At 58.9% G+C, this 19,559-nt stretch overlaps 1 protein-coding gene across 15 annotated transcripts in view; it reads left to right on the top strand.

Annotated features, from left to right (window-relative positions):
- The window catches only part of MICAL3 (microtubule associated monooxygenase, calponin and LIM domain containing 3), a 146,936-nt gene extending 127,688 nt beyond the window's left edge, over nucleotides 1-19,248 (top strand). For 11 of the 15 annotated variants that reach the window (XM_069581604.1, XM_069581597.1, XM_069581603.1 and 8 more), the window contains 5 exons: nucleotides 2,788-2,881; nucleotides 14,406-14,471; nucleotides 16,384-16,483; nucleotides 16,623-16,696; nucleotides 16,785-19,248. In XM_069581604.1, coding sequence (XP_069437705.1) covers nucleotides 2,788-2,881; nucleotides 14,406-14,471; nucleotides 16,384-16,483; nucleotides 16,623-16,696; nucleotides 16,785-16,969 — 519 coding nt within the window. In that variant the 3' untranslated portion in view covers nucleotides 16,970-19,248. Of the gene's footprint in view, nucleotides 1-2,787; nucleotides 2,882-6,738; nucleotides 6,790-14,405; nucleotides 14,472-16,383; nucleotides 16,484-16,622; nucleotides 16,697-16,784 lie in introns of all 15 variants that reach the window. The other 4 variants (XM_069581605.1, XM_069581602.1, XM_069581594.1 and 1 more) reach the window with 2 other exon arrangements.
- Nucleotides 19,249-19,559: the final 311 nt, after the last annotated feature.

Here is a 19,559-nt window from a genome sequence, read left to right as displayed (position 1 = left end):
ACAGACTGTGGCTTCTGGGTACAAGGTCCTCCCAGGGGTCCAGTATCCCCCAGAAACCTTGTTCCTCGCAGTGTGGCTGGTCCAGCTACGTGGTTGCTGGTGTTTTTTCTTTAATTGAAGTATGCTTGTGTGCTAAGTTGCTTCAGTCTTGTCTCACTCTTTTCGACCCTATGGCCTGTAGCCAGATTCTTCTGTCCGTGGGATTCTCCAGGCAAGAGTACTGGAGTGGATTGCCATACCCTCCCTCAGGGGATCTTCCTGACCCAGTGATCAAACCTGTGTCTCATTATGGCTCTTGCACTGGCAAGCACGTTCTTCACCAGTAGTGCCCCCTTGGAAGCCCTAACTGAGGTGTAGTTGATTTACAGCGTTCTGCCAATTTCCACTGCACAGCAGAGTGACTCAGTTACACACACATGGACATTCTTTTTTTTTTTTTAAATCTTTTCCATGAGGGTTTATCCAGAAGATTGGCTACAGTTCCGTGTCTGTACAGTAGGCTCTTGTTATATCCATCCTATATATAATAGTTTGCACCTCTTACTCCAAATTCCCAGTCCTTCCCTCTTTACTCCCCACTGCCTTGGCAACTGCAAGTCTGTGCTGGGTATTTTTTAATCTTATAGAAGCAGGTTTTCCAGACTGTTAGGAAGCCTGTTGGGGCATTCTCAGCCTCTCTGTGTGCCCCGGACACCCGCCCAGATCTCAGCGTCCTGGCTGCCTGAGAGTTCACCCCCTGCTTCCTCCCCTCCCCTCCCCTGCCCTCTTCCCTCACTCTGTGTGTCCTCCCCTTCGGCCCTCTCATGCTGCGTCCACCCCTCCCCCTCACGTGGACAGTGTGTCCTCCCTCCCCCCTCACTGTCCTCCCCTCCCTCTCACACTGTGTCCACCCCTTACCCCCTCACAGTGTCCACCCCTCCCCATCACATGCAGTGTCCTCCCCTCCCCCTCCCCTGTGTCCTCCCCTCCCCCCTCACTGTCCTCCCCTCCCTCTCACACTGCGTCCACCCCTACCCCCTCACAGTGTCCACCCCCCCCACATGCAGTGTGTCCTCCCCTCCCCCTCCCCGTGTCCTCCCTTCCCCCTCCTGCCATGTCCTCCCCTACCCCCCACACTGTCCACCCCTCCCCCTCACAGTGTCCTCCCCTCCCCCCACACTGTCCACCCCCCCTCCCAGTGTCCACCCCTCCCCCCACACTGTCCTCCCCACAGTGGTGTGTGTCCTCCCTCCCCCTCCCAGCGTCCACCCCTCCCCCCACACTGTCCTCCCCACAGTGGTGTGTGTCCTCCCCCCCTCACACTGTCCTCCCCACAGTGGTGTGTGTCCTCCCTCCCCCTCCCAGCGTCCACCCCTCCCCCCACACTGTCCTCCCCACAGTGGTGTGTGTCCTCCCCCCCTCACACTGTCCTCCCCACAGTGGTGTGTGTCCTCCCCCCCTCACACTGTCCTCCCCACAGTGGTGTGTGTCCTCCCCCCCTCACACTGTCCTCCCCACAGTGGTGTGTGTCCACCCCTCCCCCCACACTGTCCTCCCCACAGTGGTGTGTGTCCTCCCCCCTCACACTGTCCTCCCCTCCCCCCACACTGTCCTCCCCACAGTGGTGTGTGTCCTCCCCCCCACACTGTCCTCCCCTCCCCCCACACTGTCCTCCCCACAGTGGTGTGTGTCCTCCCCCCCACACTGTCCTCCCCACAGTGGTGTGTGTCCTCCCCCCACACTGCCCTCCCCACAGTGGTGTGTGTCCTCCCCCCCCCCAGTGTCCTCCCCCCCCACACTGTCCTCCCCACAGTGGTGTGTGTCCTCCCTCCCCCCCACACTGTCCTCCCCACAGTGATGTGTGTCCTCCCCCCCCCAGTGTCCTCCCCCCCACACTGTCCTCCCCACAGTGGTGTGTGTCCTCCCCCCCCCCACTGTCCTCCCCACAGTGGTGTGTGTCCTCCCCCCCCACACTGTCCTCCCCACAGTGGTGTGTGTCCTCCCCCCCTCCCAGTGTCCTCCCCCCCCACACTGTCCTCCCCACAGTGGTGTGTGTCCTCCCTCCCCCCCACACTGTCCTCCCCACAGTGATGTGTGTCCCCCCCCCCCAGTGTCCTCCCCCCCCACACTGTCCTCCCCACAGTGGTGTGTGTCTTCCCCCCCCACACTGTCCTCCCCACAGTGGTGTGTGTCCTCCCCCCCCACACTGTCCTCCCCACAGTGGTGTGTGTCCTCCCTCCCCCTCACAGTGTCCACCCCCCCCCCCACACTGTCCTCCCCACAGTGGTGTGAGTCCTCCCCCCCTCCCAGTGTCCTCCCCACAGTGGTGTGTGTCCTCCCTCCCCACACTGTCCTCCCCACAGTGGTGTGTGTCCTCCCCCCCCACACTGTCCTCCCCCCCTCACACTGTCCTCCCCTCCCCCCACACTGTCCTCCCCACAGTGGTGTGTGTCCTCCCCCCCAGTGTCCTCCCCCCCACACACTGTCCTCCCCACAGTGGTGTGTGTCCTCCCCCCACACTGTCCTCCCCACAGTGGTGTGTGTCCTCCCCCCCCACACTGCCCTCCCCACAGTGGTGTGTGTCCTCCCCCCCCACACTGTCCTCCCCACAGTGGTGTGTGTCCTCCCCCCGCACACTGTCCTCCCCACAGTGGTGTGTGTCCTCCCCCCACACACTGTCCTCCCCACAGTGGTGTGTCCTCCCCCCCCACACTGTCCTCCCCACAGTGGTGTGTGTCCTACCCCCCCACACTGTCCTCCCCACAGTGGTGTGAGTCCTCCCCCTCACACTCTCTGTGCTGCCCGCAGATCATCCAGCGGCAGCTGGAGCAGGTGGAGGAAAAGCAGCGGCAGCTGGAGGAGCGGGGCGTCGCCGTGGAGAAGGCGCTGCGCGGGGAAGCAGGTACCGCTGGGCCTAGAGGACAGGGTCCTCAGGAGAGCCCCATCCCACCCCCCACGGGAGGCTAGCTCCCACCCTCGCGCGGAGTCAGTGGGTCTCCAGCAGGATTCTCTGGTCCCCTCGTCACTGGGACCTGGGGCTTCCTGTGAAGCAAAGGAGGAAGGCCTATGCGTCTGGGCTCCCCGAGCCTGGCCCCCACCCCCCGTCTCAGGGCTCGCCCTGCCCTCGTCCCCCATGTCTGCTGGTGATGCCCTGGGCTTCCCCTTCTCTCTCCCCCCCATCATCTCCCCAAGAAGACAGTGGCTGGGAGCAGGGCAGGCTGTGCACAAGGGACCATCACAGAACTGCATGTGCAGCCCCCAAACCCCACAGGCCCTGCTGAGGGTGGCATCACAGACGCCCCAGGGTGGACCAGGCTCTGTCCTAGAGGCGGTTACTTGGGGCAGAGCTGAGCAGAGCAGAGCCTGGGAGGAGCCTGTGAGGGCTGTGTGCTGGGGCAGACCACGGGGCCTGTGCGGTCAAACCACTCTCCTCAGAGCCTGCAGAGAAAGCAAGGAGGCACCCGGTGCCCAGGGTGGCCTCTTGGTTCAGGACCTTGAACCCTTGGACCGGCCCCACTGCAACCCCACCCCCACTTGAGGGACTCTCCCCTGCATTCCCCAGCGTCCCCGAGGCTGGAGCCTCCACCCTTTTGTGGAGAGCACTGCAACGAGGGTCAGAAGGGCTCATGCAGCCTGCAGTGAAGACAAGTGCTGTCGTGGTTGTGCTCCAGGGTTGGGTGGAGTGAGTCTCCGGGCAGGTGGGCTGAGGATAGACCAAAGAAGCAGCAGGAAGAGGTGGCTACCAGTACAGCCATCGCTGCCTCTGATCTTGCTGGAAGACTGACCAACGGCTGGCCTCCGAGCGAGCATCTGGCGTCAGGATGCGTCTCTGGGGTTCTGGAGGCCCGGTGCTCAGTATGGAGCCAGGCAGGCGCAAAGGAAGTGTCCTGTTCAGGGCCTTCCTGCACGGAATACAGCCAGCAGTCGACACAGGGTGACCTTCAGGTGAAGAGGGGATGAGGCAGAAAGATGAGCTGTAACTTCTTGGTCTTGCCTGATCCTGGACTCTGTGCCACCAGAGTGAAAACTGGACCCTGTGTCCAGGAGTGCACCCGAGTGGGGGCTCAGGTGCACAGGCAGTGACCCCCACGCTGCATGCCGTGACCCGGCCTCCTCAGTCAAGCCTTGACCGCCTGGAGGGAGCTGTCCTGTACCTGGTGTGAATGGGGACCCGCTGCCCTGCCCTTGCTGCTGTCTCTGCTGGCTGAGGGTGCCAGGCCCTCGGATCCTGCCTGCCATGGCAGAAAGTGGTCCCTCAAAGGGGCCTCGTCCTAGCGGATGTCCCCCACGGCACTCGTGGCCCTGCTGGCCACCCGTGGTGTGTCCTTGACGGCCCCTCGGCATTTGCTTACCAGGCTGCTGCCTGCCAAGGGGCCAGAGGAAAGGGCCCACTGGAGATGGGTCTGGGATTTTGCTGAAATTCCTCTTTCTAGTTGTTTAGATAATTACCTCTTTGCAAACATATACAACCAGAATTTCATCTGTGTCAGCAGTGGTTTTCAAGCTGTTTTATCAGCAGCAGAACCCCTTTTTTACAAGATAAATTATGGTTTCAAGTTTAAAGTGAAAAAGAAAAAAAGTTACTCTTAAATGTGAATGAACACAGATTGGAAAACGCAGGTTGTGGTAGAGAACGGCAAGGCTAGGAACCCCAGTGTCCAGTCCAGCCCTGGTTGCAGGGTGGGCACCCTGGTGTGCAGAGGTGGTGATTAGCAGAGGTGGTGATTAGCAGAGGTGGTGACTATAAATGAAAGCAGGTCATGTACAGCCACGGGAATTCAGCATGTGCTCGGTGAGAACGGTCTAGGAGTCTGAAGCTTAAAGTCGGAGCTGCTGGGGCAGCAGAATCGCTATGGATCCAACTGCAGTTTAGGTTCCTGATGAAGAACAGACCTCAGATATATGCTCCCAAACGTGCAGTGAACCAAGAGCCAGCTATACTGTGTGTCGTGTCACCCGGAGGGCCAGCCTGCGCCTGGAGGGTCACCCTGCTCCTGGAGGGTCAGCCTACACCTGGAGGGTCACCCTGCTCCTGGAGGGTCAGCCTACACCTGCAGGGTCAGCTTGCGCCTGGAGGGTCACCCTGCGCCAGGAGGTTCACTCTGCGCCAGGAGGGTCAGCCTGCGCCTGGAGGGTCACCCTGCGCCAGGAGGGTCAGCTGGTAGGATGCTTTGAGAGGTGAGTTCCCTGCGTGAGACTGCTCACAGGCTAGGACTTAGGTCGATGAATGAAGTGTCCTGACAGGCTGGACGGACGCTCACACACACAGGGCCGAGGAAGCCTGGTGGTCCTGGGGCCCCACAGAAGAAGCAAGTTGACCTGACAGCATGGGCCAATGTGGTGATGGGCTTCCATGGGTCACAAGCTGGTGGATCGCAGATTGGAACGTGGTATGTCCTATTGAAATTTATTGCTGAATTAGAAGTAGTTGTGAGTCAGGTATTGGGAGAGCCCAGAACACCACCTGCAGAGCCCGGGCATTCCAGAGAGCAGGGTGAAAACCAGAGTTCTGATCCAGAGTCCACTGAGTAAGACTTTCCAGCACTTCTGTCCAAATGTGCGTCTCCGATTCATACACAGGCAGTGGTACCTCTGTTGGGAAATTCCCACAATGCATTTCGGAAACAGGATGGAGTAGCTGGACACAGGAAACCGGAATTTTGCTTTCTTCATTTCAAGCACCTCACTTCCTGGGTTGTGTTCCCACCTGGCAACATCATCTTCTCTTGGGCTTCGTGTCCCTTTTGCTGGTGTGCTTGCTGGTGGCCGAGCCCTTGAGGAGGCCTTGTGGGCTGAGCAGCACCGGCAGCTCCTTTCCTGAACCGGCCATTCAGTCTCAGTCCATGGGTTCTCTGAGGTGTCAGTGGTGGCCGAGCTGCCCTCCAGAGAAGGCTCACGTGCATCCAGATAGCAAGTCTAGGGTCAGAGCCTCAGAGAAGACGGAGATTCCTGAGGTGTGTGGTCTGGAGCAGCTGGGAAGCCCTCTTTGTTTTTGGAACCTACTGGGACAGCCTCGTTCAGCATTCTGGTGTCTATGTCCCCCAGGGGGAGCCCTTGTGTGGAACTGGAGGCTGCTGGGACCAGCTGTTGGGTTGTGAGATGAGGAGGAAAGGGCGGTGAGCTGCAGCTGACTTCACTTGCATTTGTCATGGTCCTGGGGTCACCCTCGCTGCGCTGTGACGAACAGGAGAGCTGGCGGGCAGCTGAGGAGCGAGGTGCCACTGTTTTCTGCTCTCTGGGGGCCTGGTGACCTTGAGGACCACAGGGCCTCCTTCACTCAGACCCATTAAGCAGATGTGGTTCTGCTCCGCTTGGGGTCAGTGTGGAGAGGCGAGCTGAGGGCTAACACAGCCTGTTTAGGCGTTCATGTCTGGCCTTCAGCCTCTTAGTCTGGGGCTTCTAATCAACTGCAAAACTAGGGAAGTCCATAGCCTTTCACCTGCCCCTCACATTTTCTAAGTCTGAATTAGATGAGGTTGAATCCCAGCAGGATCTCCAGCAGAGCCAAGGCCCTGTCTCAGCCGCTGGTTGGCTACACACTGCCCGCCTCCATCCGCCCACCTCCCGCCTTGGTGTTTGGGACCACCCCTGGCACCAGGAGGCCTGTGGCTGAAGCATGTTTGTGGGGGTGCCTGGGGGAAACGCATGCTTTCTGCTGCCTCCCTGGGTGTTTCTTATGCTTCACGCCCTTGACTGCCAGGGACTGGGGGGCCAGAGGGTTACCTGATCCAATAACGCTTCCCCGATTCCTTGTTGTAGACTATTGGGGAGAGTCTTATTACACTGACCTCATCGACTTGCATCTGGGTGGTATGTATGCAGACCTGTCACAGAACTAACCCTGCTGATGCCCCCGCCCCCGCCCCCGCTCACAAACAGCAAGAAGTCAGCCTGATAACCATAACCGGATGGTAAAGCACAGGCCCTTTTCCAGCTCAAACGGAGCAGTGTGCTGACTCAGCCTCGCCCATATGTGCGTGCTGGGAGAGACCTGAGACAACCCTTGCTGTTGGGGTATTTTAATTCTCTGTAAATTTAGAGGTTCACCAGCCGCAGCATCACCCTCTGATCCGATCTGCATCGCAGCCCCAGACACCGTTGGGTCGTTTGATGGTAGCAACACGTGTGCGTGCACACACACGCTCAGGCAAGCACGCACATGCTCCACCACTACCTCTCCAAGCCCCCTCCCTCACACCTCCCGCACGACGCCCATAGCCTCCGTCAGTGCATGTTCATGCTGACCTGAAAGGTCCAGGTACCCTGGGGAGGCGTCTGAGAATGCCCCCCACTGCCACTCTGTCCTGGGATTACTGTGTCCTCTTTTCACCAAACTCAGGAGAAGTCGAGGCTGGTCCCATGTGTGTGGTCCCTGCAGCCTCTGAGCCTCCAGCCTGGGCCTGTTAGAACTGCAGAGTCTCACCCCTCCTCCCACCGTCATCCCTGACCTTCTGAGTCAGGGACCCTGGAGGTGAGGCCTGGTCACCTGCTTTAGCCACTTCCCAGGCCACTTCTACAGTAGAACCACTGCCTCAGAGGAGTCCAGTCTGTGGGTGTCTTGCCGTACAAGGCTCACCATTCGTGTTGGACCGGAGAAGCACCCAGGCAGGAGTGTCGCCTCTAGACCTGGGTGGTGACTCTCCTGGACGGCTGCCCTTGCGTCAAGAGCTGCGCCAGGGGCTACCCCCGGGGCTCCCAGGCCCAGCCCTTTCTTGGAGTCCTTCATCCTGGTCAGGCGGTCAGACCTCTGTCGCCCAGGCAGGCTCCGTGCCTGAAAGTGGTCTAAGAACGGAAGAGCGGGCAAGATCTTTCTCTCTCATTTTTTTTTTTACCATAATTCCATTCTTCTAAGAGAGTCTCTTCCTCGCCCATTCATTTAAAAACCAAGCATGATTGTAATTGCAACTGAAGATAGAGCCCTGGTCTTAGAGAGGCTACACCAGGAAGGAGGCTTCTGGCCTCCTTGGGGTGGGTGTCCTGGCCTTCCCTCTGGCCCCGGGTGTCCGGGTCCACCCTCTACATGGCCCTCCAGGGCTTGAGCTTCCAGTGTCCAGGTGCTGCCACCCCATAGCCATTGGTGCTGTAAAAGGGCTCATGCTTACACCCCAACTAACAGATCCCACCCTGACTAATGTCCTGGGCTCACTTTCTGCCTCCTGACACCTTTGGGAACGTCTGTGTCGATTCCAAATGAATCTCAATTGTTTTGTTTAATTCAAAGTCTCCTGGGAAGGACTGTCAAACCTATTTCTTTGAAATTGCATTCAGCCTCCCCTTCCAGCTTGAGAACGGCAGCCACACTGATGACCTCGTGTGGCCAGTTCTGTTCCCTCCACTCCTGATGCTTGAGTGATAAGATGCTGGCTATTTCCATTTCTGTGTCCCTGGATTCCAGCTTCCAGCCTTCTGGATTTAGAATTCCAGCAAGTTCCAGGGGAGAGTGAAAGATATAGAAAGAGGAGCTCTGTATCTCTGAATTATAAACCCCTGCTGCCTGACTGGGGTCCTCACCCATCAGCCCGCTGTGGCTCTAGGGGCTCCATCCTCGCGTGGCGGCTGCTGCCACCCACAAGTCTGGGAGGAGAAGGTAGATGTCAGAGGCAGCTCCCATTTCAGTTCCTGCTGATGTCTCCTCCGCGGAGCACTTGGCAATCTCATTATTTGGTGGAATTTTACCCTCTTGAAATCTGGAGCCTGAGATGTAGAGCCTGATCACTTGTCTACTGCAGTTGCTCAGCTGTAGCCAACTCTTTGTGGCCATGTGGACTATAGCCCACCAGGTTGCATCCCCAAAGGGCCGCAGGAACCCAGCACCAATTGTGCTTCCTGCGAGGTGAGAGGGAGAAGTCCAGGCTGAAGTCCCTGCCCAGCCCCTGCCTGTCGCACTGTCATGCCCCCCTGGGGTCTTAGAGTGGCTCTCAGCTGACTTTTAAAGGCTCCAGACCTGTTGAAAGTCTCCTTTTGAGCCAGAGAGTACCAAGACTCCTTCACAGAGCTGCACCTTGTGATTGCAGAGGACCCATTGCCCAGCCCCCAGTCTTGTTGCTCTAGACCGGGGTGGAGACTTGGACGTCTTGGAGAAGACTGCATCTCTTCCGGAGAACTTTGAATTAGAAATATTTCCGGTTTCCAGACTTCACCTCTTGATTTGTATATCTCCAGGGGAAATGGAAAGAGCATGAACGGTTTAGAAATGGCACAAGGGACTGGGGAGGGGGTCTTCATTTTTTGCCATGGCTTGTGATGGGAGGTGGGGAAGCCCCCCACCTGCCCACCCTGCTCTGAGCCTTCCTGTGTGGTCCGCCCCCCTGAGTTGATGCTGGCAGATTGTTGGCTGATCTGTTCCGTCTGAGCATGAGCCTGGCTTGGTTCTGCTTTTAGGAAATTTCAGTCCTCGAGATTGCCCAGCATTCCTGTGTGTGTGTGTGTGTACACATGGGTGTCTCAGTCTGTGTGCATGTGTGCACATGTGTGTGCGTGCGCATGTCCCAGCCTGTGTGTGTGCGTGTACATGTGGGTGTCTCAGTCTGTGTGCGTATGTGCACATGTGTGTGTGGGCATGTCCCAGCCTGTGTGTGTTTGTTAGAGCTCAGTTTTCATGGGCTTTTCCCTCTTCATTTCCCCCCAGTCTAGAGGTTTGCCTCATACTGAACTTCCCAATAAGGCATCTCCCCAGCTCTGTGCTTGTAGGCAGGCCTGTCAGGGAGAACCTTCTATCCCGTCAGATGCAGCACGCCACCATGCGGCTTGCAAACCAGCCACAGCGTTCTAGCTACCCTGAGGGTCCCTGGAGTGAGGCTGCGTGTTGGGAGGGAGGGTGCAGTGCTTCGGACAATACCTGTATGAGGAAATGGGAGAGATGGAAGCATAGAAAGAATGAGCGGAGGCGAGGAATTGCCACCAGACAGGCCGTGACTGCCCGCTGTCCACAGCCCGCGGGGTCCTGCCGGCCCCAGGTCACGAAAGAGGCAAGGTCGTGTCAGAGCGACCCTGAGCGGGGAGATGAGACTGGCTTCAGGCTGCTTTGTGTCCCCAGCCCTGCCACTCACCCTCTCTGGGCCTCTCCATTCGACGGGGAGGGGCGGCGTGGTGACCCTTCCAGGCCTGGCGCCCGCCCTGTCCTTGGGCTGCCTCCCTTTGTCGGGTTTGCTTCCCGAAGGAAGGCCCTCTGCACTGGGTAGGGGAGCGAGGCAGATCCTGGCCAGGGTGTCCACGGTTGACCCCGAGCCTCGAGGCCCTCCTTGGATGGCAGAGCTGCCGATACTGTCCAGGCAGCCGCTGGGGCCAGTGCTGGGGCTCGATGAGGCCACCCATGTGCCTGTGTTTTGATTTCTGACACACTCATGCTCAGTGCACACAGCCCTCTGGAATCCATGGGATGTACCTGGCTGCATGATGATAAGTTGCAGCTTTTCAAACTCTTGACTGGTGGCCTGCCCCGTTGTCGGGGAGGGAGGGTGCTGGCGACTGTCACACCCTTAGGGCCGCAGGCTGTGGGCGCTCGGGGTGGTGACTGGGGTCTGCAAGTGATGCGCAAACAGGAGCACGTCCCTGACGAGACTAACGTAAGCGACTTCTGTTTGCTGTGAGAGGGTCGATCACTCTGTGCCTCCTGCGGGTGAACCACGTCTGTGTCTCTCACATCTCCAGACGAGGCGAGGTTAGCTCCAAACTGCACCTCTGTGCCTCCCTTGCACACTCACATCAGGTTCAGGTCTGGGGTGGAAACTCACCTTGTTTGGTTGGTTTGTCTTCTTCTTAAAACAGTATTTATTGGTTGGTTTTCTGATTATAAAGTATACACTGTGCAAACAGCAGCGCACTCAGGAATGGTAAGGAAGAGCGTCACAGCCCACTCTTCGGGGCTCTGGCCCTTTCGTGTCTGCACTGCCCATTGTCACCGGGGAGCCCCTCCAGATTTCTGTCCTGGGTCCTGTTCTGTGGTCTTACCCTGTCTTCTTGTGTACAGAAGGGTGTCTGAGACGTGCTCTGCATAAAAGGGTCTAAAGCTGTGTTCCATGATGTCTGGAAGGGGAAGCGCGGTCTCGCTGCACCTGCAGGCACAGGCTTCCTTGTTTGGATGCGTGTGACTGTGTTGGGTCCCTGACCTTGCTGATGAGCACAGATGCTGTTCCACTGTCTCCACAGCCTGTTTGTGTGTAACATCTGTCCCAGGGGGCAGCAGAGGTGGGGACCCTATCGTTTGAGGGTGTGTGCAGGTGTCTGAGCACCAATCTTGAGACAGAGAAGGCTGGAGGTAGACGAGTGTAAGCCGAGGGTGTTTGTAAGAAAGGAGCTTCTTGCTTGGCTCAGTGACCAGCTGGTCATGGCCACATCTGTCCAGAACACTGGGTCACTGTGACTGTTGCACACACACCACACGTACAGCCTCTGCACACCCACCACACACACACAGGCTTTACACACCCACCACACACACAGCCTTTACACACCCACCACACACATATAGCCTCTGCACACACCCACCGCACACACACAGCCTTTACACACCCACCACACACACACAGCCTCTGCACACACCCACCACACACACAGCCTCTGCACACACCCACCACACACACACAGCCTTTACACACCCACCACACACATATAGCCTCTGCACACACCCTACACACACACACGGCCTTTACACACACACACAGCCTCTGCACGTACCCACCACACAAACAGCCTCTGCACACACACACACACCACACACATGGCCTCTGCACACATACACACACAACACACACACAGAGCCACTGCACACACACACAGCCTCTGACATACCCACCACACACACAACCTCTGCACACACACAGCCTTTACACACCCACCACACACACACAACCTCTGCACACACCCACCACACACACACAGCCTTTACACACCCACCACACACATATAGCCTCTGCACACACCCACCACACAAACACAGCCTCTGCACACACACACCACACACACACAGCCTTTGACACACCCACCACACACATATAGCCTCTGCACATACCCACCACATACACACAGCCTTTACACACACACAGAGCCTCTGCACATACCCACCACACAAACACAGCCTCTGCACACACACACCCACCACACACATGGCCTCTGCACACATACATACAATACACACACAGAGCCACTGCACACACACACAGCCTCTGACATACCCACCACACACACAACCTCTGCACACACACAGCCTTTACACACCCACCACACACACACAACCTCTGCACACACCCACCACACACACACAGCCTTTACACACCCACCACACACATATAGCCTCTGCACACACCCACCACACAAACACAGCCTCTGCACACACACACCACACACACACAGCCTTTGACACACCCACCACACACATATAGCCTCTGCACATACCCACCACATACACACAGCCTTTACACACACACAGAGCCTCTGCACATACCCACCACACAAACACAGCCTCTGCACACACACACCCACCACACACATGGCCTCTGCACACATACATACAATACACACACAGAGCCACTGCACACACACACAGCTTCTGACATACCCACCACACACATGGCCTCTGCACCCGCACACACAGACACACACAGCCTCTGCACACATCCACCATATACACACACAGCCTCTGCACACCCACCACACACACACACAGCCTCTGCACACCTACCACACCCACACATAGCCTCTGTCCACACCCACCATACACACACACGGCCTCTGTCCACACCCACCACACACACACAACCTCTGCACACCCACCATACCTACACACAGCCTCTGTCCACACACACACATGGCCTTTGTCTACACCCACCACACCCACACACGGCCTCTGTCCACACCCACCACACACACACACACACACACACATGGCCTCTGTCCACACCCACCACACACACACACACACATGGCCTCTGTCAACACACACACGGCCTCTGTCTACACCCACCACACACACACACAGCCTCTGCACACGCACCACACCCACACACGGCCTCTGTCCACACCCACCACACACACACAACCTCTGCACACCCACCATACCTACACACAGCCTCTGTCCACACACACACATGGCCTCTGTCCACACCCACCACACACACACACGGCCTCTGTCTACACCCACCACACACACACACGGCCTCTGCACACCCACCACACCCACACACGGCCTCTGTCCACACCCACCACACACACACACACATGGCCTCTGTCCACACCCATCACACCCACACACGGCCTCTGCACACCCACACACGGCCTCTGCACACCCACCCCCCACACACACATGGCGTCTGTCCACACCCACCACACATACACACACGGCCTCTGCACACCCACCACAGCCACATACAGCCTCTGCACACCCACCACACACACACTCACACGGCCTCTGTCTGCTTTAGTCCTGAAGTTTCGCCTGATACCAGGTTTATGCACAAAAGCCTGTAGAGGTCACACAGCACCTGCATGCACCCCGCTGTAAGGTGAAGGGCCTGTCGGTCAGCACGTGTCTGCTTGGCCCTCGTGCTCACCTATACAGGGCTGTCTCTAACAGCCAGCCCCTGCTCTCCACCCCTGGGGCTGTGGCTCCTGCGTGTGCCTGTGGTTCTGTGATGGTCCCTTGCTGAGCAGTTCCCCTCCCTTGAGAGCCCCAGGCCCCGAGTCTAGCCACGTCCCCTGCACGCTGTCTGCTCTCAGTCACCCCGTCCACGATGCCCCAGCTTTGTCTCTGTGAGTTTTGGACTTGTCCATAGTGTAGCAGTGTGCCCGCTGTGGTGTTGACCCTTGGAGGAGGAGAAGGGGCAGAAGAGGGGTGGTCAGCACTCTCCACGGCCAGAGGCGGGGTGGTGATTCATACAGACGCGGCCGCCTCTGGGGAACTCATTGGGCCGACAAGTCCTTGCTCAGGGTCAGAGCAGAGCGGGTGTCGGCCCTATGGGCCCATCAGAGTCTGGGCGCTGCCTCCGTGGGTTCAACACCAGGAGAACCCCAGCACTTAGATTTTCCCACATGGTGATCTTGAGAACTCTCACTCAGGCAGGCCTGCTGGCACATTGGGTGTTTTCAAGGAGGGTCCCCAAGCCTCAAAGGCACCCTGTGGTCATTCCTAGCTTCCCAGCCCCCCAAGCAAGGACCTGAGGAGGACAGAGTGCCCGCCTGCCCGGGCCCAGGGCCGCTCCTGACCAGTTTCTGTGCTGGACGAAGGAAGGACTGAACTCATTTGTAGATTGTGTTTCCCTTGCTTCTGCTTTTCCATTTCTTGTATTTTTTTTCCTTTCCTCCTGTTGTTCCTTTCTCACTTTTATGCTTTTTGTCCACTTCACCTTCTCCCTGTCCCTCCCCACTTCGGAATGCCTCCTCCTCTCTGTCCGTCTCGTCTCCTCCTCCTCCTTGTTTGGCCCTTTTTGAAGTTGAGCCCAGTGGCGGGACTCCACGGCGTAGACCTCTCTCCTTCTGCCCTTGCTGTGTCCAGGAAGGTAACGTAACCCCCACCTCCTCCCCGCGGCCTCTCAGGGGCGTAGCGACACTAGTCAAGCAGGGACCCGAAGCCCAGCTCTTTCTCTTCTTCCTCTGACACCTGGTAGCCCCGTTACAAACCCCTGAGTATGTGGCAGTTCCTCACAAGGTACAGTATCCCTTCGACTGTCTCGGGGGGACTGGGGAGTGGGGTGAAGCCAGGGAGCAGGTCCAGCCCTCGGGCCGCTCAGGCTGCAGTGACCGCAGTTCCAGGCCACCGCTCGTGGTCAGGCCCTTCCGCCTCACATCCTGGGACACGGGCAAGGAGCCCCCGCCCCTTGGGCAGTGATTTGTGCTGGTGGAGTCGAGGAATACTGTCCTTATAAGACTGGTCTACACAGATGCCCCGTTCTTTCCAGACAAGCACTGAAGGCAGACTTCTTTCCCTGTGTCTTGCTGAGTGTGTGTGTTAACTGTCTGGTTTGCAGTCCGTTGTGGTGGTGATTGTCGTTGACCGCATGCGGGCGGGGCCGGGGAGTGTGGCTCCTGCTAACCCGCTAACCTTCCTCTTCCCTCCCTGGTGCTCGCTCCCCGCTGACCGCCACCAGCCACGTCCATCTCGGCCATCCTTCTGGAGCTGGCTCGAGCAGTGAGGGAGGCGTCCTGGCGCCCCAAGACCCCCCCTCCACGTCCCGTAGGTGCCCCATGCAGAGCTGCTCAGGAAGGAACGGCACAGCTGGACGGGGCTGCTTTCAAAGCCAAAGAGTCGAGTTGCTGGGCGGGCAGGGAGAGCTGACCCAGCACTTAGCTCGTGCTGCACAGCGGCCAGGGCCCAGGACAGCGCAGTGCAGACGTGCCCTGCCCTCGCATGGGGTGGGAGGCCGGGTCCCGGGGTTTGATCTTCCTGGGAGAGAACTTCTGACCCATGCCCCCAAAGCTCAGAGAGACCTCTTAGCTCAGCTGTGAGCAGACTTCAGGGCCCGTGAGCACATGGTATCCGTGGCAGAGGTACCGGCTGTGCTCATGTAGTTCCCTAGAAAGACAGCCCCCAGCTTCCCTGAGACTGCGGGTGGCTTGTAATCCGAAAACAGCCAAGAGCCACCACAGTCTGGTTTCTGCACCGGGGTGGGACCCACCATGGCTGTCGGCTTCCTGGTGTCCCCTCCGTGGTGTGGCTCCTCGGAAGGCTCTTCCTTCCCTCCCCCTGCCGCAGCTGAGCCCAGAGGGGGTCAGGCCACTGCTGGTGGAGACAGGTGTTGGCCGAGGGGGTGCAGACAGCTGAGTGTGAGCGGCCACGGCCCCAGAAGCTGAGGCTGGCCTTGGATCAGAGCTGGGAACCTGTAGTCTCCCTGCCCTGGGAGAGACCCCCACCCCCACGCCTCCTGGGGCTGTGCTGCCATGCAGGGGGTGTGGGGAGCACTTGTCAGGAGCCTGAGGGGCCACAAGGTTGAGAGAGGCACCTCCCCGGTCAGGATGTCAGAAATGAGGCAGCCTCGGGTCAGTGGCCACAGCGAAATGCTGGCCCCTCACTCTGCCCCAGAAAGCAAGGCTGAGTGTGCTTCCCGTCTGCCATCTGCCTCTTCATTAGACTGGTCTCCTAGGACCCAGGACCTGGGAGACCTAGGACCCAGCAAGTCCCAAATACACGTGAAATGAATGGAAAGGAGAGAAAAGGAGGGCAGAGCACTGAGAACCTCCCTCAGAGAAAACAAGCGGTCCAGCAGGAGGGTCCAGGCGAGCCGCTGGGGGGTGAGGGCCGGCCAAGGGGGACAGAGGAAGGCGCAGGCTGCCCTCAGGGGAGCGTGGTGCCCTTGTGGCCCCAGGCACCCTGGGCCTGACCTGGGCGCGGCAGGCAGCCCTCCACCTTTGTCCCCGTGTGACAGTCCTTGGTGGGAGACAGCAGCACGGGCCCGACACGCCCTCTCTCGGCAGGCATGGGCAAGAAGGACGACCCCAAGCTGATGCAGGAGTGGTTCAAGCTGGTGCAGGAGAAGAATGCTATGGTGCGCTACGAGTCGGAGCTGATGATCTTGTGAGTTCCCGGGCCGGGGTGGAGGGGGGCGTGGGCCCAGGGCCTGCTGTAGGGGCACAGCCCCTCCTAGTGTGGGGGATGAGGGCTGTGCCACCCCCACCAGTCAGCTCCTGGTTTTCCTTCCCCCCCAAACCCCCAGTGCTCGGGAGCTAGAGCTGGAGGACCGGCAGAGCCGGCTGCAGCAGGAGCTCCGCGAGCGGATGGCGGTGGAAGGTAGGCAGTGTGGGGCGGGCTTGGGGGCAGTTGGGGCAGGCCCCCTGCCTCCGCCTTGCGGAGGACTCACCGGTGTGGTTCTACCCAGACCACCTGAAGACGGAGGAGGAGCTGGCGGAGGAGAAGAGGATCCTGAACGAGATGCTGGAGGTGGTGGAGCAGAGAGACGCCCTGGTGGCCCTGCTGGAGGAGCAGCGGCTGCGGGAGAAGGAGGAGGACAAGGACCTGGAGGCCGCCATGCTGTCCAAGGGCTTCAGCCTGCACTGGTCGTGAGCGCCCGCCCAGCCCTGGCCGGTCTGCGCACTGCCCAGATCCCCCTCCTGGACCCCAGGTCTGAGAGGGCCTGGCGCCTCCGGGGAGTTTGCACTCTGGTCCACATGGCTCTGAGAAGGGTTCAGGCATCTGAGCTGTGGGGAGCCCTGGGTGGAGCTGGTTGTCCAGCGGCTCAGCCTCCTTGGAGGAAGCCCCCTGCCCGCCCACTCCAGAGCGCGAGACTGTGGGGGCGTGCCCAGGGAAGGTGCTGGGAGGACACAGTGACCACGCTCCCCTGGCACCATGCAGAAGTGGACGAGAAGCCCAGCCCACACCCCAGGCCTCCTGGCCGTGCCCTGCGGCTGCTGCATTTGCTTTTAATTCACAACACTGGAAAATACTGACTTTGGGGTCGGGCGGGGCCCCGAGTTCTGGCCCTGCCAGCAGGCTGGCCTTGTCATGGACGCCTCACAGCAGGTGGGAGGCGTCCTCTACGCCTGGTTCCTGTGCTTGCACCAAACGAGGCTGACAGCCTGGGAGATGCAGCCTCTGGGGACCCTCTTTGTCAATTAACTTATTTTTTTATACTTGAAGCAGCTTCACTTTTGTATCTTTACTGGGATCCTGATGCCCCGGCACCCGGATCGGGGCGTGGAGCTGAGTCCCAGCTGATCGCGCTGCCCTCCATTCATCACCCCCTTCTTCCTGGGGCTGACCGGAGCCTTCCTGTCAGAGAGACCCCGTGTGGGCCCCAGTGCGCTGCTCCCGTCCCCTGTGCCTGGCCCCAGGGGTCTGTGTCTGCACCGCTCACTCATCAAGGATATACTTGAGCTGCTGGAGGCCAGGCTGCTGGCCAGGTACCGCTCGGAATCCTCCCTGTTGAAATCCCGGGTCCATAGGACCTGTGTTTTTCCCCGTTTTGGAGCCAAGGTCTCATCTCCCACACTGACTGAAGACGGTTTAGGCCACGGCACCAGCGTGAGGGACCCTGCTTGGTGAGGCCCGGACCCAGCAGCTGGAGCTGCGGTGACAACACACAGATGGGACGCTGGTCGGGGAGTCACCAGACAGACACACACACACAGACACACACACAAACACACACGGCAGCCTCTGCCCAGCCCCCCGCTCAACGCCTCTTCGTGGGGAGGCACAGAATGAGAAGCACCATGGAGCCAGCTCGGGCCACGGTTCAGCCAGAGGCTGACCGTGTCAAGCTCCCAGAGCGGTCAGAATCTGCGGCGGCCGTGTCCTTCTGCAGAGGAGCTTGGTCGGTGCCGGGCCTGTCCTGAGGCCCTCCAGCCCACCTGGTGGAGCAGGACATGCTGGAAAGGGAGGCTGCAAGGGCAGGATGAGGGGTATCCACACCAGCCTCGGAACGTCCTTGGGGAACCACATCGTGCCTCAACTTGAACACATTCATTCTCACTGCAAAGGAGCAGAGAACTGTCTTCTTCTTGAGTCTGTCCCAAAGCTGTCATCTGTCACCCCCTGGAATCCAGGGGGCTCATGGCTCAGACCCTCACTTCCTGCTTGTTGAAGCAGAGCCTCTATTTCTGTTCTCCTTTCTTAACAGGAGCAGAGGGTGTTCTCTTAGATTCCATCTTTAAACCCCAGCCTTCGATAAAGCTGGGCTTGGGGCAGGATTCATCGCCTGTGTGGCCTTTGCCAGCCCTTCCCACCCGCCACCCGGTGCACCGTGACTGCCAGGCCCGTCCCGTGAGCCCCTGCCCGCCCAGGACAAGGACGTGTTTATGAAGTAGCCAGAAGGGACGTGGCACCGCCCCGCGGAAGCGCACCGTGCCTGCCAACATGGGGAAGGCCCAGAGCTGCAGAGAAGCTCAGAAACACTCCCCAGCTCCCTTCCGCGGCGCTGCGCCTTCAGGCTCCAGTAGAGCACTTTTTCTGAACGCTCCATTTCATAACCACTAGTGAGCAGGTTGTAGTGCCTGCTGACAGGCTGCTGCGGTTTCCAGCTCTGGGAACGCATGGCTCCTGTCGCACCCCCATGTGGGCAGGGCTGCAGGAAGTCTCCCGCTGCAGCGCTGGGTGTGAGCGATCCCAGGCCAAGGCCAAGGGCCCAGCCTGCTCACACGGTGTCTTCTGGCCTTCGCCCCAGGAGCCATTCTCCAGCTGCCCTGACCGGTGATGAGAGGCTATTCCCAATCTTTTCAAAGAGCAGGATTTTTTTCAGTAGGGCAGAAAGTGGAGTTTACAGAAAACAACTTTTAGAGGTGGAAACAACTGACCTACAAAGGGGAATGGGCCATTTTATGCGCAATAAAAGTTTCTAAAGGAAATGCAGAGTGTATTTCTTAAGTCGCTCTCCTGAAGTTGATAGGACCCCGGGCACCGCCCTTCAGGAGTGGTGTCCGCAGTGTGCCTGTGCGTTTGAAGAGTGCACCCTTTGTGCTTTTTCAGCCAGCTTTATTTTTGTCCATATTACCCTGTCTTGGTCACCCACTGAAACCCCTTGAGCAGGTGTGTGGAGAGACCAGGGGGTACGAGACTGCCCTTCAGAGTGGGGCCAGCAAAGTGTCCTGCTTGTCAGGGTGACCCCGAGGCCCACAGCCCGGTGCCAGGAGGGTCTGCAGCCTCCAGGCCTAAGTCA

This window comes from Ovis canadensis, chromosome 3 (genome assembly GCF_042477335.2).
Source record: "Ovis canadensis isolate MfBH-ARS-UI-01 breed Bighorn chromosome 3, ARS-UI_OviCan_v2, whole genome shotgun sequence".
Lineage (NCBI taxonomy): Eukaryota > Metazoa > Chordata > Mammalia > Artiodactyla > Bovidae > Ovis > Ovis canadensis.
Note: the sequence above shows the minus strand (reverse complement) of the source record. Positions and strands in the feature narration are given on the sequence as shown.